The following is a 25,168-nucleotide window of genomic DNA, read 5'->3' as shown; positions in this document are numbered from 1 at the left end:
TGGCTGCCCCTCCAACGGCTCTGTGTGTGTGTGTGTGTGTGTGTGTGTGTGTGTGTGTGTGTGTGTGTGTGTGTGTGTGTGTGTGTGTGTGTGTGTGTGTGTGTGTGTGTGTGTGTGTGTGTGTGTGTGTGTGTGTGTGTGTGTGTGTGTGTGTGTGTGTGTGTGTGTGTGTGTGTGTGTATATATATATATATATATATATATATATATATATATATATATCATACAGTCTATGGTGTACACATATAAATATTAACTTTTTTTTATGAAAGAAGAAAGTCAGAAAAGTAACAGACTCATACCAGGCTAAAGGTATCTGCAAGTTTGATCTGCAGATACCTTTTGTTCCTTCCTTTTAGGTAAGGAAAGAGGTAAAACAATGTATCCTGTTCTTGACTAACAGAGCGCTCCATTGTGGTTCAAGGTGCAAAAAAAGAAAATCGGGAAAATGCAATTCATCAGTCGTCTTTACCCGTTTGGGCAGCGTGACAGGGAGCTAAAGCTCTGCCAAACGGATGTTTATATTCCTGTCACTACTTCCTAATGTGTCCGGCTGCACGAGGAGGGGGGGGGGGGGTGTAGAGAAGTGATGCTGAAACGTATAAAAAGCAAACGTTTTTCTCTAATGCCCCAATTGTGCCGAAGAAGAAGAGAGATTTCAGCTGTGAGACTCCAGGACTCAAGGTATTTTGAATTTATAAGCAGAATTTATTAATATTTTATGATGATGTGGTAGATCATAAATTAATATTTAAAAATGCTATCACAAATACATTGGTTCGATTTGTTTAAATCAGACATGTATATGGAAAATAATGTTTGCTATTCTCAATTTTGAAACGTCATATATATATATATATATATATATATATAAATAGTTTGGAGACTGAAACAAAAAATGTTCTATTCAATGTTATAGTTTCTTAATTGGTTTTATTTCAGGACAGAAATGTTTTTATTTCGCAGAGTTTCTCCGTGTTCTAATTATCCAAACTACCCTTGGGAAGATAGTCATTTTATAGGTATTTTCTATGTTATAGTAATCTCAGATGATTTGAGTAGTTGATAAATATAACCTGTTATAATGTTTAGCTTCAGCTAACAATATTGTTAAAAAAAACAATCACAGATTGTTTTGCACAACAGTTTGCAATTAAAGGTCTGATGGTTGTTTTTAAATGTTTTTGTTTTTAGGTACCAATATGAGATTCATGACATTTCTCATGTGTGTCCTTCTGCTGATGCATCAAAGCATCCCTCTCTCGAGACCACAGTGTCACAGCTGTGAACAAACGTCCTGTAAATGCTCGAGACAAAACCTGACAACGGTCCCCGCAGCCCCCTCAAAGCTCATCACTGGACTCGATCTCTCATTCAACAGACTACGGACAATAACAAAGGATGACTTTGTTGCATTTGCCAGTTTACAGTCTTTGATCCTGAATAACAACAGAATCCATAAGATCCAGGAGCAAGCATTTGTCCCGCTGACTGATTTACAGAAATTAGACTTGTCTTTCAACAGACTGGATTCACTGTCTGCTGGATGGTTTGAAAGTCTTGCTTCTCTTCAGAGCTTGAATCTGTTGGGGAACAAATACAAAATGTTGGGTCGAGGCAATCTTTTCCAGCCACTGAAGAAATTAAAGATCCTACATATTGGAGGACCGGACCTTCAATCTGTCGGAAACAGTGACTTTTCTGGCCTCAGTGGTGTTGAAGAGGTGGTTTTTGATGGAAACAATCTGCTAAGCTACACAAAAGGAAGTTTGAGACAAATTGGGCCAATTAAATATGTGAGCCTTGGTCTGAATGGCCCGTTTTCAAGAAATCTCACACTAGTAAGAGATATACTGTCTGATGTTGTACACCCTGACACAACCCTGACTTTTACTGACACATGGTTCTCCACAACTGAGCAAATGTCCCCATTTCAATTGTTCTACGATAGCGGAACCACAAGTATTGTTTTTAAAAATGCTACCATGACGTTTGCACCATTTTTAGCATTATTAGATAGTCTGTCCCACTCTAATGTAACTATGGTGGCACTTGAAGATTCTAAATTATTAAGTCATGTTGTGGGGGGGGTGTTATCTCCCCCACAAATTAAAAGTGTTGAGGTAGTTGTCTTGAAAAACATTGATATCTCTGAGTTTTACAGCTTCCCTACCCGCTTTCTCCTGTACACTCTGGTGAAAGCGGGGCGAAGGTTGTCTGTGATAAACTGCAAGTTGTTTCTCATTCCTTGTACATACTCTGCTTTTCTGTTAGTGCTGGAGTATTTGGATGTCAGTGACAACCTGTTAAGTGATATAGCTCTTAGCCAAATGATGTGCGATGGTGGGTATTGGAGACTGCAAACGCTCAATATCAGCAGGAATCATCTGCAGTCAATCAACAGTCAGCTTTTCACCAAACTGGATAGACTTAAAAACATTGACATGAGTGGAAATACATTCCAGGCTATGCCTGAGACTTGTTACTGGCCGTTAAATCTCCAATTCTTAAACCTTTCATCAACACATTTAACAAAAGTGACCCCTTGTTTGCCATTGAGTTTACACATCCTCGATCTATCAGACAATGACTTGACTGTCTTCAATATGAAACTACCATTTCTAACAGAGTTATACATTTCAGGCAACAAGATCAGTAGTTTGCCAGATGGGCGTTTATACCCTCTTCTCGCATTTCTCTCCATTCGGAACAACAGTTTACAGACGTTCAGCAGCAAAAATCTAAATGATTACAATAATCTGAGCAGTCTGGAGGCTGGTACTAACACGTATGTCTGTTCATGTGACTTTGTAGACTTAATGAGGAGTGGCTTGACAAATCATCAAGTCACATTTGTTGATGGGTTAAAGTCGTACGTCTGTGACTCCCCTGACGCTGTGAGGGGAAAGATTGCGGTGGATGAGAGGTTGTCAGTCTTTGAATGCCACACAGCTTTAGCTTCTTCTCTACTCTGCTCAGGCATCCTGTTGTTCTTTCTGCTCGTTGTTGGCTTGTGTCACAAATTCAGCGTTGTGTGGTACATGAGGATGACCTGGGCCTGGTTGAGAGCCAAGAGGAAGCCAAAGTTAAAAAAGGGAGAGCTTGAGTATGACGCCTTTGTGTCCTACAGTGAAATGGACTCTGGCTGGGTGGAGGCACATCTGGTCCCGGAGCTGGAGCAGGTGGAGCCTCGTCTCCGGCTCTGCCTCCACAAGAGAGACTTTGTTCCTGGAGGCTGGATCTTGGACAACATCATGGACGCTATCGAGAAGAGTCACAGAACTCTGTTTGTGCTCTCTCAGAACTTCATCAGGAGTGAATGGTGCAAGTACGAGCTGGATTACACCCATTTTAGATTGTTTGACCACAACGATGACACAGTGGTGCTGATTCTGTTGGAGCCCATTGACAAAGAGACCGTCCCCAAAAAGTTCTGCAAGCTGCGGAGAGTCATGAACTCCAAGACGTACCTGGAGTGGCCTGAGGATCACGATCAGATCCCCGGGTTCTGGCACAGTTTGAGAACAGCGATCAAAAAACCTGAGACTGTTAATGGGAACGTTGTACAGTTTTACAATGTGGAATTAATTTAGGGTTTTGCTTTTTTTTGTTGCTTTTTTACTCTGTAACTTTTGAGAGCCTTTATAATTTGATAAATATGACAAAGTATAAGTTTGTAATATCTCAATAAAATATCTGTGTTGTTTATTTGTGCCTCCTCAATATTTACAGTATCAAAGCCACATCCAAACACAGTGAATTAACTAAGTATGCATTCCCAATCATCTCAGAGGGAATTGATAATCATTTATGCCATATATATTTTCAAAGTATGTACAAACTTTTAAAATATCTTAAATATATGCGTGTTTCTTACATTTGTAAAACAGCGCTGTTACAACCTTTTTGGGAGACAAATATCGATGACAAAACAACCGGTAATGTACTCGATAGCTAAAGGGCGATTGACTGAATTGTAATTGGTTCAAAAAGGAATATATATAATAATAATTTATATATATTTGACTTAGTCATATACTTTTGAATTATTATTATTACATTACATTTCATTATGATTAATTTTACAGACACGTGTGTTTATGTGTGTTCATGTTCTTGTGTGCCTAAAAGCGTGTGTAATTCATTGTCAGGCTCTTGAGAGCTGACATATTGCCGCTATTGATCTTTAGTTCTAAAATCAACACAGAAGCCTGGATACTGATGACAGGCAGGCCAGGGGAGTTAGGGTGTCCAGATAACACACACACACACACACACACACACATTAATGCTCAATATACACATATAAACAGAAGCACATACACATATTTGCAGAGTTACAGATGTCTGCAAGGGTCAGTAAAATCTGGTGTACAGGACTTAATCAGTGAAACTTAAAATCATCAAATCCTTGCTTTCATGATTGACACGTCATGCACCTGCATGTTATTCATAAAGTTTCTTTATTTTGTGTTATCTACTTTAAGTAAACTGCCTATTTTTTAAAGTTTGCTGTTACTTTAAAGCTAGATTAAAGGGAAAAGCCACGTCATGATTTTTGGGATATCATTTAAGATTCTCGATGCTCTTTATTAACCGAATCAACAATGATTTGGTCCTTTCTATTTAGTGTTTGCATGTTTAAAATCCTGATACTCTGTTCCATAGCTCTATATATGCCCTAAAGCTTAAAGCACATCAATGAGCCACTCTGTTGCACTTAGTTACTGTCGTGTATGTAGTGATTGGATCCCACATATACCGCCGTGCTGGAATAAATATTTACAGGAGCCCCACATTTGTGTAACACCCATTGCTGAAATTAGTCCAAACAAATGCCCTGTGTATCCCTGATTAATATTGTTAAAAATGTTGTTGACTGGGTGGGGAAAATATGAGATTAAGAGATGGACCAAAGCTTTTTGACAACAAAATAATTATGACAATAATACAAACCTAACCATCTAATCTTCTCTATAGATTGAAGTAAATGTATTTAAGCAGCTTTACAATGCAAGGTGCAAATCTGCTCATCCGTAGCAGTTTGTTTCTCGAGAGCACTTTTTACAACCTGAACTAAAAGCACCTGCGTCTGTGCTCTAACGTTTTTATTCAGTAAGCCGGCCAATAGCCTCGGGTAACACTTATGGTGAATCTGTCTACAATAATAATTTTGAAGACAAGGATTGGCAGTTTGGGAGGTTGACTGTTGTGACTTTTATGTCATGTGCTCTTTTCACAGAACATTATAGTGCGTCATGTTCTGAGGATAGCAGAGCAGGCTGAACTCTATCTCCATTTGCTGATGTCCGTTTAGAGTGTTACCCTTTAAAAGTCAAAACAGCATATGATTTGATTTCATGCTCTTTTATCCTTTAACTAGCCTGATAACAGGGACGGAAAAAAGCAATGATGTGTGTGTGTATGTGTATAAATACTCTCCATCATCCCCTAGCAGAGGATCCATTAGCCTTGGACCCCCTCCCCGGTTGCCCAGTGATAAAGTAAACAATGTGTGTTTGGCCAATCCGGCATGCAAATATTTGTTCTGAAAGCTGCCTCATCAGACTGCAGACACACACACGTCTGCAGCCGCGTGCTGAGGTATATATAAAGTGATGATTCTGACAGTCCAGTATTTCATATGCACACACACCTTCAGAAAAGAGGATCCCTCAACAGACCTTTCCTCTGACTTCAACTAATATTCACCTGAACCTCGCAGCTAAGGTAATAAAACATTTACTTTTACATTTAACTTTGAATTCTCAAAATATCAAGAAACTGCTTTTCTATTTGATTCTAACTTGTTTCCTCCTCTGTAACTGTCTCTCCAGTGTTAACAAGACAACATGGCGGCTGGCGTCATCAGAAACTTCCTCCTTCAGGCCCCGATTCCATCTTACTTTCCTCTGATTTTCCAGCACTCTCCATGTACGGAAGATGAAGATGTGGAGATGCTGGAAGAAAAGCCAGAGTTGAGGGAAGATGAGGAGGAAAGAGAGATGGAGGAGGAGGATGAAGAGGACGAAGATGAAGAATCTGAAGCCCAGGAGGAAGAGGATGAATGTTTGGAGGAGGTTTTCTTGAATCCTGCCTACTTCTCTTTGGATGTGACCAAGCAGCTGCTCAGGTTTGCAGATCTCATCAGCCGGGACGTCCAGCGGTACTTCGGTCGCTGCTCAGGTGATCAGGAAGCTTGTGACATCTACAGCGACTCGGTGTCCGTGAAAACCAGCGGTCGTCTGCGTTACTATGACGACCTGCTGAAAATTGCAAGAGCTGGAAGTCCAGAGGAGCCAGAGAACATCTTGAAGACTTGTGCTGAGAATCGAGGAGACGGGGTTGCTAAGGGCTGGGGTCTGGGGCCCCTGGCTGAACTGTTCAAGCACAAGGGCCCTAGTCAGGTCCGCTGCAGACCCATGGTCCAGAGACATCTCCCTCTCAGTTTCTGGACCGAGCCGAGCCCTTGCTGCTCTCTGGTCAGTTTCAGTAACTCACCTGACCTAACGCACACAAACAGTGACACACCTTCACAGGACAACACAGACGCTAACACACACATGCAATACGACCCGCTCACACACCACAACACACACACCCTCGATAGCACGCAGCTGGACTTCAGCGACCTGCTGGCCAACTGGGATGCCAACCCGGAGCTCACACACACACTAACAGAGAACACACACACACTGACAGAGAACACACACACACTGACAGAGAACACACACATGCAGCATTGACCACAACAGCCTGCTGGGACTGAAAACAACTCTATTTATGTTCATTTCAACTTTGATATTTACTTGTAAAATGTTTAATAAAAAAAAAAAATCAATATGTGTTGTGCGCAGTATATCTTATATTTATGTGTTTGAAAATGTGCCATATTAGGTAAATGGTTATGATTAGTCCCACAAATTTCAAGTTGCTTAAAATATGTCCGAAGCAAGGGGGACCAGACGCATCTGCAGGAGCAAATAAAACATGAGCTTGCAAAATGTTCTGGTTTCCAGGCAAGGATATTGTTTCTAAAAAGAAAATCTATCGCTCTACAGCCAAGCCCACTTATTTACTTTATCATAGACCATATTTCCTCCTGTTTGTAATGCTAAATCTAATTTCTTGCAATTTCTTTCTTACTTTTATTCATTTGTCGTCCTTGTTGACCCTCTAGGGTTTAACTCCTCACCTTGCCGTAGTGATGTCCTAGTGTACTCCACTTCTCTCTCGGGGGTTGTCACAGCGTCAACAAATAACATTTGTGATCTCTCCCAGCTGAGGGTAATATTTTCATGGTCATTTATAATTTTTTGTTTGTTTATTTTAAGAGGTTAAGGTTTAAAGGGATATATTATAAACATAAATGATGTGATAACTGTGGGGGAAACTTCTGAAGCAATTGGAAACGGAGGCAAAGCGACGCGACGGAACCACAATGCAGTTCGGCAAAGCCTGACGTCACCCCATTCAAAGTGAATAGAGTGATTGGAACAGTCCAGAGCCATATAATAGAAGAGTTATGACAACGGAAGTCCAAAAATGGTTATCGTCACGTGGTTCATGTAGACGAGGATCGTTCCCCGGAAGTTCATGGCGGGCAATGTGAATGCATTGATAACAGGAGATAGAACTACGATTGTTGGTAATTATTAGTGAATAAAGGTTTTGATTTGCAATATTTATACAACAAATCGATATGTGTATGTATTTACATCAATATGTTTTAAAAAATAAAATATAATTTTCTAATATTATGTGATAATATTAGGATTAGTGTGAACAACTAGTTTACATGTTACTAACAGTGCATTGGCTAAAGAGCCTGTTGTTGTTTATTTATAGCTTTGAATTCTTTAAAACCAATATTATCTTCTTAAACTTGTATGGTAGTCAGGAGCATCACTTTCTAATGTTTATTGATATATTTAGAGGGAGGGGATCTAAAGTAATGCTTTAAAATTCAGATTAGATTAGTTTCTACCATTTTCTTAAATTCATGGTAGTTTCAGTAATCCCATGGTAATTGAGGACACAAGTTATCTAAATGACTAATGTCATCTTTATGGCTTTCAGAAAGGACAGGAGACCGACAGGTGACTATCAAAGGACTAGCAGCAGCAGCAGGACTAGCAGCATATGATGATGATGATGATGATGATGATGATGATGATGATGATGATGATGATGATGATGATGATGATGATGATGATGATGATGATGATGATGATGTTGATGTTAAATGTGTTGTTTTAGGAACATCCATTGCAAATACATGGAATTCAATAAACATTGAATAGCATATCATGCAGTTTGTCGGTGCATTTGCCTCTGTGTTGTCCTGGTTTGCTGTGCTGCCTCCTAGTCGCCACCATGGTTTGCTGTGCTGCCTGGGGATGCTCAAATCGCTCAGAGAAAGGAGTACGAATGTACGGCTTCCCCACTGACACAGAGCGGAGGAAAAAATGGCTGGCTCAAGTCAGCAGGAGCAATTTCACGACCAACAGCAAAAAAATATGTGATGTAATTATATACAAACACTGCATTTGCACTTTTTCACAAAACGAAAACCACACCATTAGGAAAGCTTAATGTTTTGTTTAATACAAAAAAACAGGGAAAGGCTTGAAAAACACTGAGGGTTGAGACTCAGGGTGCAGGGTGAGGGTCTCAGTGCAGGTATTCAGGCTCCATTGAATCCCCCTCTGGTTCTTGTGCTGAAAGAGGGAGTAACAGACAGGAGAAAGGGTTATACACACCTATATAGCACACCTATTGGATGTGAAATTGCCTTGGGGAGATAAGATGTGGTCTTTGTTCCCAACTGAAGTTATGGAACTTTATTATTTGTTAGTTTAACAAAGTATGACAAATGGCATCAGTAACAGATGTGATATGAATTTCTATAAAGTTGTCTCACATTCTTGGTCATATTTTATATACAGTATGTAATGAGTATAACATGTCCAGTAAGTATAAAGTGTTTCCTAATACTGTGTATTCAACCACTATGGAATATGTATGTGGGCAGACAAAACTGAGTTGTTCTGTGTGTGAAGTAACCTCAAGTCACTCCGCAGGCACATTTTGATGCAGACCAGTTTGTCAAGACAAAAAAGGGCAAGACTAGGCTGAGAGCAGAGGCTATACCCACCATCTTCGTGCATCGCCCTGTGGTCAAAAAGAGAAGGGCCCCTTCACCACGATTCACCCCGGGACCTGTATCTACAAAGCCCATAGCTCATGATCACAGCTATAGTGTGAAAGGTGACACAGGTATAATAAGTATGAACTCTTAGTAACAAAAGTAATATTTCTTATTTTTAAGTGGTATAATATTTAAAATGTTCGAAAATGTACAGTGCCATGTCTTCTACTTACATTAGTCTCAAAGATTGAGGGAAGAAGGGATGAGGAGACTGAGAGAAAGGAAAGTGAGGGTGAAGAAAGAGAGGACATGGCTAGTGAGGAGAGACAGGGAGGGCTGACACCACCCACTCAGCCAGCAGCCAGTCAGCATACGAGGAAACCAGCAGCCAGTCAGCATACGAGGGAACCATATAGATCAAACAGATCTATTAAAACAATTAAAGAGAAAATTAAAGAGCCAAGAAGGAATCACCAAAAAAGCAAAGGCTGCACTAAGAAAAATCAGGAAGGAAAATGCAGCTCTCAAGACAACAATGAAAATTAGGGACAAGAAATATAAGAAAACGTTTTCAAAAGACCAACTTAAGGCATTAGGCAGACTCACCACAAAGGGGATGAAATGGAGCAATGAGACAATTAAGAAGGCTTTAAAAATTCGCTTTGGGTGCGGACCAACGGGTTACAAAACTCTGCAGGAATTGAAGATTCCCCTTCCAGGAATAAGGACACTGCAAAGAAGGATGCAATGTGTTAAGTTTGAGCCTGGTGTGTTGACACTGACAGAGGTCTTTGATTTCCTAAAATTGAAGGCAGATAGATTGACAGACCTTGAAAGGGAGTGTGTGTTGACCTTGGATAAAATAGCAATCACACCAAGTGTGGAGTTAGACATGATTACAGGCAAACTGTACGGTGATGTGACTTTATCAGGTCACACAGGGGTGGCAGCACATGCTTGTGTGTTTATGTTGGCTGGAAACACAACACGGTGGAAGCAAGTAGTGGCATATCATTACACTGGCAATTCTACCAATGGAGCAGAGTACAGGCCAATCATTATTGATATAATACAGAGGGCAGCATCCATAGGGCTACATGTGCTTGATGTCACCACCGACATGGGTAGCCCTAACCGAGCCATGTGGAAATCCTTTGGGGTGGACCAAAATAAAATAAAACATCGGTGCCACATCCAGCAACACCAGAAAGGCAGCTTTATTTCATGCCCGATATCCCACATCTGGTAAAAATGGAGTAAGAGAGGGACTTGAAAAACCTTGGTGGCTCTCTACTCATGTTGTTACAGTTGTCTTGGTTACAGCTCTTAAGTTTTTTTTTTTGCCATTTCCACATCTTTAGAAAATATGAAATAAAAAATTGAAGTGAAATCAACTTCTTCTCTGGAGAACAAACTTTGATTTCTCTGTCTTGTGAGTTTGCAGTCTTGCAGTTTTGCTTCTCCACCTGTAACACCTGCCATACAGTAGGTTACTAACAAGATTACTTATATAATACAGTGATATAATACATGTATGCTTACTTATATAAAACAATAGTATTAAACGTATCTTGTGTTTTCACTCTCACTTAAGTCCCTCTCCCTTTGCCATCAATCCAAAATCAGCTGAGCTGCAACATTATACAGACAGGTAATAATCAACATAATCACAAGGACACAATATGGCTCTGCTAAAAACACTCACTCTTACACGCACCAAAGTTATATTTATCTAATATTTAACTCCCTCCACCCCCGCATACAATCCCGTTTAGAAGCCCCTCTTCTCTAATTCAACAACGTTGGACCAAATAGACATTAAGAGAACGGAATTTATAATTAAAAGGCTGTTCAACGTGTGTTGAACAGCCACTCTATCGTGAAACAGTAGCACAGGTGCCGTTTCTCAATCTCGAGGATTCTGGCTTCCAAACCAATATTTCAAGGATGCTACGTCATCGAGTGCCGCCGAAGGACTTTTCCAATCTCCAGCATACTTGGAATTCCACCGAGGCTGCGTCCTTGGTTTGGGGGAAATTTCGAGGCTGCACATGGGTAGACTTTGCGTCCTTAAAATCCCCACAATGCTTTGCGCACGGACCAATTTTAAAAACCCTTGCGGAGAATGGCTGAACCGACATAGCAGACATTTAAATGTAAGTATAGTGGCGTAGAACATGTGTTGGTAAATATGTTACTTTGTTACATTTGTTTGTTATCACCAAAAATGTGTTCCGTGAAAGTAAAGCAAGTTCATAATTAGATAGACATGTGAGGTATTTATTTTCGGTACAGTTTATGTTGAAACCGTTAGAGAGAGTGGCACACTTGTTAGCCTGTTCCATTCTTCTTCGTTTTCCGAAGCCGTGGCTTGGAAGCATACTTGCTTCGTTTCTGAAGGAAGTGACTTGGAAGTACGCGACTACCAAGCCAGCATCCTCGCGATTGAGAAACACAGAGGAGGCCAGCCGAAATTGGCTTCCCTTGGTGAAAAAAGATTGAGTGATTGACCAATCAGACGAGGCTCACGTCATGCCCCTGCCAACCTGTGATTAGTCAGGGCCATGCCAAGGGAAGCCAGAGGTGGCTGGCTTCCCTTGCCTCACAATCTATCAATCAATCAAATCGCATCAACTTCAGTTCGTACTGCAACTGTCATCACCGCCGTTAGAAAGTGGCAAGCAACTGAAGCAAGTGCAATTATGGAGGGTGGAGATTTGGAGTATTTCATCAAAATTAATTGTACTAAACTTCCGCTACAGCAGCAACTACAAATTAAATCTGATGACAAGCCAATGCCCAAACTGGAGCTGTGTACAGCGAGGAAAAAAGGAGCGAATCGGACGTAAAACTTGAAATGTCTCCTGATTTAGTTGGCTGCATAAATTAATAAGAAAATGCTTAAATTAAGAAGACGAGAGAGTTTCGGCTGGAGAGTGCGTGCGGACCTGTCGGTTAGTCAGGGGTTCCCAACCCCCGGTCCGCAGACTGATACCGGGCCACGGAGGTGTTACTGCCGGGCCGCGAAATAGCTGTGAGTTTATCGTAATATTTGCAGAATTATAAATATATACAAATATTTTATCAAAAAAAAATTAAATTCCGCAAATTTCTTTTAATGTATCTGCCGGTCCTTGGCACAATAAAGGTTGGGAACCCCTGAGTTAGATAACAGGCGTGTCGTGTAAGTCCTGTATCTGTATGAGACAAATGTGTGTAAAATAATACCGGGCGCTGTAATCACTCATCTGGTTACGTTATTACATTGACCACCCCACCGACCCAAAATAAAGACGTAGTATTGGCTTCCCCTAATTTTTTACCCACGCCACGCTACTGTTCTTGACATCCCGGAAAAAGGTGAGATTCTAATCCATTTCAATGCCAAAAGCAAGTTATTGTTTGTCCTCCTGTGTTGTCTTATTTCCTTATCTTTCTTTCAGGTGTAACATCTACCAATGGTTGTACTTGACAGAGACCTCCTCCCAGGGCCGGCCCTAGACTTTTGGGTGCCCTAAGCAAGCTTTGGCTTGGGGGCCCCCCTCACTCTAGCACGTTCTCACTGCACACAACATGGAACCAACTTTTGTCTTATGATATTAGAATAAGCACACATATTGTATAAATAAGAATATAAACACCGTGGACCTAACCTCCTCTAGGGGGGTCCGGAGGCATGCTCCCCCGGGAAGATTTGTTTTAAAATATTGAAGTTAAAAGCATCAATCTGGTGCACTTTGAGAGCAAAATTAAGAGATCTATGGATACATCTCTCAAAACCCATATGAAACAGAACTGTAAACAGATTTGTCTTTATTGATATTTTACAAATCACTCCCCTTTTAAACTGTATTCTTGTTTTACTATCATATAGTATTTCTAATGAACTGTTTTTCATTTATTCTCTCTGGCTGTCCATCTCATAATGTTCACATAGAAACTAGCTGTCAATAGGAATATCATTCAGAAGAATTATGATTAAATACCCAATATTAACGGTGTGTGTGTGTCTGCCCAAGGACAATGTAAGGTAAAACCTAATAGAGGTGTCATACATAATAACCTAATAAAAGTCAATGTAACAACTATTACAGTGCAACAAAACAGGAATATTAAATGCGGTCTCTTAAACATAAGATCTCTAGCATCTAAATCAATATTGGTAAATTATTTAATATCAGATTATAATATTGATATATGCTGTCTCACTGAAACTTGGTTGAGACATGAAGAATATGTCAGCATAAATGAGGCCACTCCACCCAGCCATATCAATACTCATATTGCCCGAGGCACGGGCCGAGGAGGTGGAGTTGCAGCAATCTTTGACTCAAGTTTACTTATCAATACTAAACCAAAATGTAATTATACCTCCTTTGAAAGCCTCGTTTTTAGTCTTACGCATCCGACCTGGAAAACTTTGCAGCCAATCTTATTTGTTACAGTGTACCGTGCACCAGGTCCTTATTCAGAATTCTTATCAGAATTCTCTGAGTTTTTATCAACTTTGGTACTTAAAACAGATAAAGTAATTATCGTAGGTGACTTTAATATTCATGTTGACGATGATAAAAATAGCCTTACTGTTGCATTTAACTCTATATTAGATTCTGTTGGTTTCTGTTAGAGTGTAACTAAACCAACCCACTGCTATAATCAGGGCTGCACATAACTGGTGCGCAGGTGCGCATGCGCACCTCGGCCAAAAAAAGAGCACCGGGTCATTTGAAAAAAGGCGCATTTGCATACCAACATTGAGAGAGAGGGAGAGAGAAGGGAGAAGAGAAAAGAGAAAAGTGAGAGAGAGAAAGATATGTGCGAGTTGCATATGAACTCAGGGCCGGCCCGTCGCACTGGCGTTGATTTTCGCCTAGGGCGCCAGATCTGTGGAGGTGCTGCGCTGGTAGTTCTGGGAGGGGGAAAAAACACCCTTTTCACCCCGGTTACACGTTTCATTTGCCCTGTACGATGGGCGCTGTAAGTCGTGAAAATGGGGGATGTTGGCTTGTCTGGCGAGCGAGGGAGAGAGGGAGGGTGCACCGGTACCGGCGCTGTTGTTATTAGAATCTGGTGCTAGCTGCGGATATAAGAAGAAGATGTTTCTACAATGATGTGGAGGGAGAGTCCTCTCCAGTCAGACCGAGAGACTGATAACTACAGCTCAGTGAGGTAAAGGAATCTGAGTGTTTAGATAGTTCACTTTAGTCTAAGTTCAAACGGTTTGGTCACAATTTATGTAAACACATATTCTCAAGGCACTCCTTTATAATTATTGGGATAAACAGGTTTGAAATCATTCCAATGTATACTATAGGACAGTAACCAAACATATCCTTTTAAAACTGGACTTTCGACCCAAAACCAGCTGTTGACTTGTGGATGCAAGCAGCTAATCGCAGACTCAACCAGAGAGAAAGTAGTAGGCATCCATCATCAGCTACCATGTCTGACAGAGAGGAAGACAGTGAGGAGGGTAGTGATGACAGCTTGTAGGATTACTGATCGTGCTAATGTTGTCTTGTGTTCGCCTCTGCATGTGTGTTCTGTGTTCACCTCTGTGTGTTCTGTGCTGTGTGTCTGACAAATATAGACCAGTTTATTTATTTCATTTTAAGGATGAGCACCAAGCAACATCTCCAGGTGCTCCTTTGAGAACCAGGGCAAAAAAGTTATGTGCACCCCTGGCTATAATCACACTCTCGACCTTGTTCTGATTTAAGGTATTGAAATTGAGCAACTATTAGTCGAACCGCATAATCCTGCTTTATCCGACCATTTCTTAGTAACTTTTTAAGTACTATTACGAGACTACAAAGCATTAGTCAAAAGCTCTTGCAGCAGAAACCTATCTGTTAGTGCTATAGCCAAATTTAAGGAAGAGATTCCACCAATACTTAACTCGATAGCATGTCTGCATGTAAGGGACGAAACTTATACAAAATGTACACCACCCCAAATTGATCATGTTGTTGATAGTGTTATAGATGCGCTGCGAATAAAATTAGACTCTGTTGCTCCTTTGAAAAAGAAGAAAATAAAACAACATAGATTAGCTCCATGGCATAATGCCGAAACCCGCAAAATAAAGCAAAAGTCGAGACAACTTGAAAGGATATGGCGTTCCACTAAACTTGAAGAATCTCGTTTAATTTGGCATATTACTCTCAATGAATATAAGAAAGCACTGCATAAAGGGAGAGCAGCCTACTACTCTTCATTAATAGATTCTAAAGATAGAATAAGAATAATGCAAGATTTCTTTTCAGCACTGTAGCCAGGCTGACAGAGAGCCACAGCTCGATTGAGCCTTCTATTCCCATAGCACTCAGTAGTAATGATTTGTATGTGCTTTTTAACGATAAAATTGTTACTCTTAGAAACAAAATTAATGACCTCTTGCCTTTGACCAGTATAGTGTTATCAACAGCTCCCGGAAACGTAAGTTCTAATATTACACTAGATAGTAAACTAGAATGCTTTTCAGCCATAAACCTTGAACAATTACATTCAATGATTCTCTCTTCTAAACCATCAACGTGCGTGTTAGACCCAATTCCAACTAAGCTGTTGAAGGAAGTTTTTCCATTAATTAGCACTTCTTTATTAAATATTATGAATATGTCTTTATTATCAGGCTATGTTCCACAATCATTCAAAGTAGCAGTGATAAAACCGCTTCTTAAAAAGCACAACCTCGATCCAGAGGTTTTAGCCAACGATAGACCTATTTCTAATCTTCCGTTCCTCTCAAACATTCTTGAGAAAGCGGTCGCAAAACAGTTGTGTGATTACTTAAAAAACAATGATTTATTTGAAGATTTTCAGTCTGGCTTTAGAACACATCACAGAGACAGCTCTGGTTAAAGTCACAAATGACATTCTAATAGCCTCAGACAAGGGACTTGTCTCTATTCTTGTTTTGCTCGATCTCAGTGCTGCATTTGATACTATCGACCATGATATCCTATTGCAAAGACTAGAGCACTTAGTTGGCATACAGGGAACTGCTTTAGGCTGGTTTAGGTCCTATCTATCTGAACGCTCTCAGTTTGTACGTGTTAACGATGAATCTTCCACGCAAACCAAAGTTAGCCATGGAGTGCCACAGGGCTCAGTGCTCGGACCTATTTTGTTCACATTATATATGCTTCCGTTAGGCAATATTATAAGGAATCATTCTGTACATTTTCATTGTTATGCGGATGATACTCAACTATATTTATCAATCAAGCCTGATGAAATTAATCATCTAAATAAAATTCAAGACTGCCTTAAGGACTTAAAAACGTGGATGACCTTAAATTGTTTGATGTTAAACACGACCAAAACTGAAGTTATTGTACTCGGCCCGAAGAATCTACGAAACAAATTATCTAAAGATATACTAACTATGGATGGCATTAATTTGGCCTCCAGTGAGACTGTAAGGAATCTTGGTGTTATATTTGATCAGGATTTATCCTTTAACGCCCACATAAAATCAATTTCAAGGACCGCCTACTTCCATCTACGTAACATTGCAAAAATCAGGCATATCTTGCCTCAAAACGATGCAGAGAAACTAGTCGATGCATTTGTTACTTCTAGGCTGGATTATTGTAACTCTTTATTATCAGGGTGTACCAAGAAGTCAGTCAAGTCGCTTCAGCTGATTCAAAATGCTGCAGCTCGTGTACTAACCAGAGTTAGGAAAAGGGACCACATTACTCCTGTTCTGGCTGCCTTACACTGGCTCCCTATAGAACACAGGATAGAATTTAAAATTCTTCTTCTCGCCTACAAAGCCCTTAATGGGCAGGCGCCATTTTACCGTAAAGAACTCATTATACCCTACTGTCCTATTAGGGCATTGCGTTCCAAGAATGCAGGGTTGTTGGTTGTTCCTAGAGTCTCTAAAAGTACAATGGGAGCCAGAGCCTTTTCTTATCAAGCTCCACATTTGTAGAATCAGCTTCCAGTTTGTGTTCGGGCGGCAGACACCCTATCCGTTTTTAAGAGTGCGCTTAAGACCTTCCTTTTTAATAAAGCTTATAGTTAGGGCTGATTAGATTCAGCCCCTAGTTTTGCTGATATAGGCTTAGTTTGTCGGGGGACATCTTACTTCTTCCTTCTCTCTGTCTATACCTGTGTACTCTCTGATTAACCCAGCTTCCCCAAATTTCTTTCTTTTTGGTGTCTATATACGCCGGGATCCGGAGACATGGATGATCCTGCGGTCCTGTGTCCTGGATCGCGAGCCCTGGATCTTGAGTCGTGGCTGTGGTCCTGGATCATAGGTGCTGGATGGATATCCTCGTGGATTCATCTTCCTATTATTCACACATGAATTTCCAAACATTTGGACTAAATATGTTGCAAATGTATTATCTTTTCAATTTACACACGGCATCTATTGTCTGTCCGTCCTGGGAGAGGGATCCCTCCTCTGTTGCTCTCCCTGAGGTTTCTCCCATTTTCCCCTTTAAACTGGGTTTTCTCCGGAAGTTTTTCCTTGTACGATGTGAGGGTCTAAGGACAGAAGGTGTCGTATTGTCATACTGATATTCTGTACACACTGTGAAGACCACTAAGACAAATGTAACATTTGTGATATTGGGCTATATAAATAAACATTGATTGATTGATTTCATGCAAAAATCTTTCACAAAAAGAGGTTGCACATTAAAATGCAGGTGTTGTTATGGCAACGTCATTGGCTAAACAGCCACATTTATTTACTGCTGCAAATACGTTAAAACATGCTGTCGACACGTAAAGCAGTGGCAACTATGCCACCATTTCAGCTGACTTTTTCTCAGAAATACTGTCGTATAACATCCATATATTTCAGTGCTAGGTTGATGCTTAGCTAAGCTAACTATGAAACACTTTAGTTTAACTGACAAGACTCAGGATCAACTGTGTACTGTAAGGTAGCTTCTAGCTTCATGTCGAACGGTAAGTCAACAGCTTTCTTTGAAATCACCAGGTAACGCTAAAACATTACCTTTAGATTGTATGACAAAGTGTTTATTTGATTTATCTGGCTAACTATAGCTACTTGCTAACCGTTTAGCTTACCCCCGCAATTCAAAGTAACGTCAACGTAGCTGTAATTTATGCTTTGCTTACATGTTCGCATAACTTAAAGAAATGTTTTTCTTATGTCCATCTTCAAAAACTCTGAGTCCGACTGACAGTTTATTTTAAACATTGTCACAGCTCACAGGATAGGTACCTGTCAGCCAATAAGACAGATGTTTATTTCCATTCAACTCTGGTTGGTCTGATGTCTTGCCTCTGTTGCATTCACTGAACACGAGAAATTACATTCCTACCGTCCTCTCTAGTGTCATGAGGTTCAGGTAAAGCACGGTTAATGTATTATATTATTGACTCAATAATATAATACATGACTTTGAGAGTAGGCAATCTAGGCATATTAACAAAATTAATTAAACATACTTATCACGGCGAAGGTGTACTGAGATTATTATTTTTTTTCATTTATTTCTTCTTTTCATTTATTTATTTTTTTGCTAGGGGCCCTAAGCGGCTGCTTATGTCGCTTAATGGGTCGGGCCGGCTCTGCCTCCTCCACCTCTTTGCTGTCCTACTAGTCAACCCTTCTGATCAGAGCCTTTCCTAAATAGTGGTAAGTTGTTTTACAGTTCAGTGTACGTTAATTAAGCAACTTCATCCTTTACTGCTGTTGAATAAACCCTATATTGCTAGTGAGTTTATTAAAACTATGATTTGCAATCTTTTTGATTTCAATTACAATAATCTTTTTTGTTATAATTGTAAAACACATCTTAACATCCATCAGCAATCAATAAAACAAATCATCCAACACAAAAAAGAGGAACTCTGGACCTATTCTATTTCTTTTTATACAACAGCATCTATTGGAACTGCTCATTGATGTCATCAAGATCCGAGTCTACCTTTTGTAATCGACCTCTTAGAATGTTGATAATATCTTTGTCTCTTAAAGGTGGGGTAGGTAATTTTGGAGAAACCAGCTCGAGTGCGCTCGAATTTGAAAATACACAGCCGGAAAAAATCTGCCACTTCCTTACAGAGCCCCTCCTCCAACACACACGAACGCGCACATGACCAATGAGGGCACGAGATAAGTTTGTGCACAGATGGATCCAGTTACTTTAGCCGGGCCGGCTCAGATGATTGGTCGTGCTTTTTACAGCGCCACAGCTTCCACAGATGAATTTTTGTAATGTATTTATTGTCAAAGCATTTAATATATTCATATTCATTGCTATCGGGGTGTTAAGAGCATTCCATGGAATATAACAAAAAGTGTTTCTGAAATAAATTACCCACCTTTAACATTCCTATAATAATTTGTTTTTTTATTGTTGATATTGTTTTGTTCTTTATTTTTGTTGTGAGAATCACTTTGCAATTGTGTAAGTGCTATATAAATAATTATACTAATATTATTGTTGTTACCATCATTGCTATTATTAATAATGTTTTCTTTGTTTTCTTTATTCATCATCACTGCAGAAAGGATCATGCCAGCCCACATCAAACACCTGATCAAGAACTTGTGAATCTTCAGGCAGAAAAGATGAAAACACCTGTTCAAAGTTCCAGTTCCCTGTACATGGAACCATGCCTGTCCTCTGTTCCACATGTCTTCAGTCAGTTTTGGACCCTATGACTCGGACACTAGTTCTACCAAGGCTTATTAGAGGTAAGAGTGGTAAGAGAGGAGTGGAGTTATCTTTGTATTTAGGCTGCAAGTCGACAAAGGTGATCAAATGCAAACCATAAGCAATTGTTGACTGTAACGTCTATGCCAACCAACTGTAATTTGTAATGTATTTTACCATACTTTAACGGTCAAGTTCTGGCAACCACAGCAGCCCACATGTTAACGTACATTTCAAGTTTTCTTTTTACAGTGTACTTATATCTGTACATTTATTTTCAGTTTGCTTCTAGAATTGGCTTCAACAGACAGAAATGCCAGATTGGGAAAGTCTGGGGAAACATTATGGACATGAACAAGAAAAAAGAAAAAACACTTTCTTTGTTGCCTTTTTCTTATCATAGTTTTACTGTTTTTGTTACCATTTAAATATTGAATTCTATGTATTACTTTTATTTTAAATCAAATGCACCTGTTTTAGATCATATATTTATTGTTGATGTATAGGTTGATTTGCAGGTTGGTTGTTATTTGTATAATTATTATATTGTTACTGTGTATTTTATTATATTAACTAGTTATTTATTGCTATTTATTAAATTAAAATACTGTTATGAACACTATACAATGTCTTTATTTTTGGTAGATACCAGAATACATGACACAATGAATCTTTGTAATATATTTATGTTCTCTGGTTTAAATAATCATACCAGTATTTAAACAATGTATGCTGGTCACCTGGAATCCTGGTAAGCTTCCAGCATGGTATATTTAATACTGTTATTAAACATAAGCTGGTGATAGATGGATGCTGGTATGCTGTTTTTTTTTAGCTGGCCAGGATGGCGGGTTTAGCTGCACCAGCTGCACCAGCTAAACCAGCCATCCTGGCCAGCTAAAGTGTCCAAAACCCCTCTAAATCAGCCAACCATCCAGCCTAATATCTACTGGCTGGTCAATTTAGCTGGTTTAGCTGGTTTAGCTGGTTCTAAATCAGCCAACCATCCAGCCTAATATCTACTGGCTGGTCAATTTAGCTGGTTTAGCTGGTTTAGCTGGTTCTAAATCAGCCAACCATCCAGCCTAATATCTACTGGCTGGTCAATTTAGCTGGTTCTAAATCAGCCAACCATCCAGCCTAATATCTACTGGCTGGTCAATTTAGAATAGAATAGAATATTGTCATCACACATCAGTGCAACGAAATTCAGTTGGCATCTCTCAATGCAATACATAACATAAATAAGAACACATCCATAAAAACAGTGATAAAGCAGAGATAGTAGCAATAATAATCAGGGTCATCATATGCACTTTACCAGAATGTTAAAATATATAAAGCTACAATGTTTAAATATAAATAGTTACTAAAAAATATCAGTTGATACTTAATAAATATACAAATAAATAACATGGTATTTTAGGCTGCAGTCTTTGATGGGAAGTAGTGTGTTTGTATGTGTGCATGTTATAGTGTGTTTTGTGGTTGGACAGGGATGGGAGTGATGGAGGCCACAGCTCTGGGAAAGAAGCTGTTCTTCAGTCTGTTGGTTTAGCTGGTTTAGCTGGTTCTAAATCAGCCAACCATCCAGCCTAATATCTACTGGCTGGTCAATTTAGCTGGTTTAGCTGGTTTAGCTGGTTCTAAATCAGCCAACCATCCAGCCTAATATCTACTGGCTGGTCAATTTAGCTGGTTTAGCTGGTTTAGCTGGTTCTAAATCAGCCAACCATCCAACCTAATATCTACTGGCTGGTCAATTTAGCTGGTCTAAGCTGGTATTTTCAGCAGGGATAGAGCTCTCGTCTATAGGAAAGAATGTGCGCCAGGGAACCTTCGTCCCTGAACAGTAAACTACCTCATGGCGGCTTGTGCTCTGTCATAGACTGGCAACAACAATGTGCCCAAGCTGCTCCTCCTTAAGAGAGATAGCAGCAATACCCAAGGCTGTAGAACGCCATGAGAAAAGAGACAGTAACACAGAGAAAACGATTAACTGTGTCGAAGGTTGAATACCTAAGCAAATAATTCCCTCACAATAACTAGAATATATACTAAGGAGACCTTGCGCTGACGTTGTGGTAAAAGAACACACTTTTAATCTCAACTTTAAATGAAAAATGACAGTAAACTGTTTAACTGTTTGAGAATTCATCTCCAAATAGCCCTCCGTTCTCAATTGATCAAGTCATGTCGCTTCTTTATTGTGTTATAACAATACAGAGGGGGAGGGGGGAACATAAATTGTGAGATAAGACAAGAGCTTATACGTCCACATAATTACTGTGCACTTTCACGTTTTTAGGTAAATGAGGGTCTGATAAGGCCTTGATAAAAAGTTTAAATGAAATCAGTATACACATATACATGCTTCCACCTGGTAGGTGATTGGGTTTAAAAGTCAAAATGAATAAAATAGTCAAAAAAAAGTGGAAGAGGAAGGAGAGCTCAGTACAGTTCTTGAACAGTCACTCTTAGAGTTTGCTCAATTCTGAATCTACAGGGCAGCATTTCATTGGTTTAAACTGGCAAGTGTGTCCTGCAGGCTTACCGTCTGATTGGATAAGAGGGAAGGCCAGTAGCATTTTGACACACACTCTGCATCTTAAACAGATAAAGGTGCAAACTTTCAGTGACACATGTATTTAGGGTTTCCACACCTGAGCGAAGGTACCAGAGCAGAAACGCCAACATGAGGACGCACACACTTTTGTCCCTGACTCTGCTGGGCCTGCTGCTGTGGGCCTCCTGCAGCCGGGCCGACGACACAGAGCCCTCACAGGCAGAAATACAGGAAGACACATCGAAGGAGTCAACGGAGGAGACTTCAGCAGAGGAGGAGGAAACCAAAGAGAAAGAGAAAACAACAGAGATAGAGGAGGACAACGATGTGATGATTCTCCACATCAACAACTTTGCCAGAGCTCTCAGCGAGAATCAGTATCTACTGGTGGAGTTCTGTGAGTAGCTATGAATGATCCATTAATGATAAATAAACTATTTTGTGCCAAGTGGGTCACATCAAACTCTTTTTAAATGTCATTATACTGTATTTCCACCACCTGAGACAACCATATTACATTTATCATTGTTCTATTAGCACAAACGAAATCAGTGGCAAAATGTATTGACATTGACCAATTTTGTGTTTAAAGGTGTCAAGAATGGATACTTTCCTAAAAGAATACACGCAAACAAAGGCTGAAAACGTTAGGAATAACTTAGAAAAGCGACCTCGAGGAAAGAATATTTATCACTGTCTTTTGATCTAGCCTCCATGAGGCGTTATCACACAAACACATGGCCTCTCATGTCCAGATGCTCTCCTGGTTAAACTCTCCCACAGATGAGCTCAGCACTGCGAGTGGTGAGGTCACGACAAGGAAGAAAGCAGACTGGATTAAGGCCGAGCCAAACTGCCATTGTTGCTATCAGCAGCTTATTTCCATTTTTATCTTTTCATGTGATAGCAGCACAAAATACTGGACGAGACAGAGGCCTGTGGAGCAGCTGCATGTCTGCTGCTTTGGTTATTGATTTCCAGTATTTCCTCCATGCTGTATAAAGAGATTAACTGTCTGTGTTTGTGTTTAGATGCTCCCTGGTGTGGCCACTGCAAAAAGCTGGAGCCTGTTTACGCCGAGGCTGCTGGGATGCTGAAGGAGGAGGTGGAGGAGGAGGAGGGGGGGGGAGGCTGCAGGGATCCGTTTGGCCAAAGTGGACGTCAGAGAGGAGAAGGAGCTGGGCGATGAGTTTGACATCAAAAGTTTTCCAACTCTGAAACTGTTCATCAACGGAGACCGAAAGCAGCCCCTGGACTTCTCTGGTAAATACCACACAGACACAGGAACATGCACACATTCAAATAAACGTCATCAGCAAAAGTGATCACAAATCTACATTGCCAAAGAAGTACAAGAAAGTATTAACATTAACAGATTATTAGAAATAAAGATACTATTATATGCAAATGTGAATAATCATATCACATGAGTATCAAGGAGAAAGATAAACTCAGGATACACAATTGTGTTACTATGCCGACGTCATCACTAACTGTGCGCTGAACAGCCATGTGTGTTTACTTTACCTGGTCACTGCTGAACCTGTCTGCTCTCTTTTACATGCCTTAAGCTGTCTGTTTCGATGAATAGCCTCTTGTGTCTTTAATGTTTGACTTTACAGAAATGAAAAGATAACATTGACAACCATTGGGATGTCTGTGTGTTAACAAAGAAGCTTATTTGGGTGTTTTCTGTGTGTTTAAGGTAAGAGGACAGCAGAGGGAATGGTCCAGTGGTTGAAGCGTCGTGCCGGCCCCGGTGTTCCCGTGCTCGACTCTGCAGACTCTGCAGCTCAGTTCATCGACTCACATTACATCAATGTTGTAGGATTCTTTGATGTAAGTTAATTTATTTTATCCATCCTTACTATAAAAAAAGAATTGTTTTCCCATATTATGTTTACATTTTATTTCACATTCATACTTACATGTTGATTTATGTCTATTTCAGAATCTGGAAAGTGAGGAGGCCAAAGTCTTCAAGGAGCTCGCTTTAGATTTCACTGACTCTGAGTTTGCTGTGTCAGCGATTCCAGAGGTTTTCCAGAAGTATGAAGTAAAGGCCAACTCGGTGGTGCTCTTCAAAAAGGTACGAACATGTTATTACACTGACTGAGGGGCACTGACTGAGGGGCACTGACTGAGGGGCACTGACTGAGGGGCACTGACTGAGGGGCACTGACTGAGGGGCACTGACAGTGGCGCCGTAAGGGGGTGACAAGTTAGGACGATTCTAAGGGCCCGTGACTGACAGGGGCCCAAACAATTTTAGAACATTAAGAAAACAATGTTTAAGTAACCAATGTGATATCTTTTCATGGGGCCCAAAATCCCTGGCGGCGCCCCTGGGCACTGAGTCAAGTGTTTAATAGAAGCTGTAACAATTTAGCTTTGCTGCCATCTAGTGCAAACAGTATCTTCTGAGGAACAAATGTCCTCACATGGATAGAAAGGTCTGAATATTAGCTGATTTTGACTTCTGTGAAAGGGATTTCTAGCTCGAGTCTTTTTGATTTATAAAAATGACATGGTTTAAGTTAGGTTTAGAAAGCAAAAGAAACAAAACATCCACATTAGATGCAAAACAACCATAAGGAAATACTAATTCATTATTTATTTATTGTGTTTTTCCTTCCATGACCCCTGTTGAATATGTGCTTGTGTGTGTGTTTGGTGTAGTTTGACGACCGCAGAGCAGACTTCTCGTTGTCAGAAGAAGGGAAGCTGGACAAAAAAAATCTGACCGCCTTCATAATGGAAAACAGCCTAGAGCTGATCATCCCATTCAGCGAG

The 25,168-nt window shown here is 40.1% G+C and overlaps 3 protein-coding genes across 3 annotated transcripts in view; all 3 read left to right on the top strand.

Annotated features, from left to right (window-relative positions):
* Window positions 1-644: 644 nt before the first annotated feature.
* Window positions 645-3,647, top strand: LOC117447943 (toll-like receptor 2). The gene is made up of 2 exons (XM_034084971.1): window positions 645-684; window positions 1,195-3,647. Exon 2 carries the CDS (start codon window positions 1,203-1,205, stop codon window positions 3,591-3,593), a length of 2,391 nt encoding a protein of 796 aa, XP_033940862.1. The 5' UTR covers window positions 645-684; window positions 1,195-1,202; the 3' UTR covers window positions 3,594-3,647.
* Window positions 3,648-5,852: 2,205 nt separating this feature from the next.
* LOC117452784 (protein PERCC1) lies at window positions 5,853-12,600 on the top strand. The gene is made up of 2 exons (XM_071204053.1): window positions 5,853-6,482; window positions 12,595-12,600. Exons 1-2 carry the CDS (start codon window positions 5,853-5,855, stop codon window positions 12,598-12,600), a joined length of 636 nt encoding a protein of 211 aa, XP_071060154.1.
* Window positions 12,601-22,437: 9,837 nt separating this feature from the next.
* The window catches only part of pdia2 (protein disulfide isomerase family A, member 2), a 5,571-nt gene continuing 2,840 nt past the window's right edge, over window positions 22,438-25,168 (top strand). The window contains 6 exon segments of the mRNA XM_034085070.2: window positions 22,438-22,772; window positions 23,407-23,513; window positions 23,515-23,638; window positions 24,081-24,214; window positions 24,327-24,464; window positions 25,055-25,168. The exon segment at window positions 25,055-25,168 is cut by the window's right edge and continues 3 nt beyond it. Of these exon segments, the coding sequence (XP_033940961.1) occupies window positions 22,505-22,772; window positions 23,407-23,513; window positions 23,515-23,638; window positions 24,081-24,214; window positions 24,327-24,464; window positions 25,055-25,168 (885 nt within the window). The 5' untranslated portion in view covers window positions 22,438-22,504.

This window comes from Pseudochaenichthys georgianus, chromosome 1 (assembly GCF_902827115.2).
Source record: "Pseudochaenichthys georgianus chromosome 1, fPseGeo1.2, whole genome shotgun sequence".
NCBI lineage: Eukaryota > Metazoa > Chordata > Actinopteri > Perciformes > Channichthyidae > Pseudochaenichthys > Pseudochaenichthys georgianus.
The sequence above is the reverse complement of the archived record's forward strand: the minus strand, read 5'-3'. Positions and strand labels throughout refer to the sequence as shown.

Bases quoted from the DNA above. Each gene is read 5' to 3' on its own strand.
- LOC117447943 (XM_034084971.1), top strand. From the start codon at position 1,203: ATGAGATTCATGACATTTCTCATGTGTGTCCTTCTGCTGATGCATCAA.
- LOC117452784 (XM_071204053.1), top strand. From the start codon at position 5,853: ATGGCGGCTGGCGTCATCAGAAACTTCCTCCTTCAGGCCCCGATTCCA.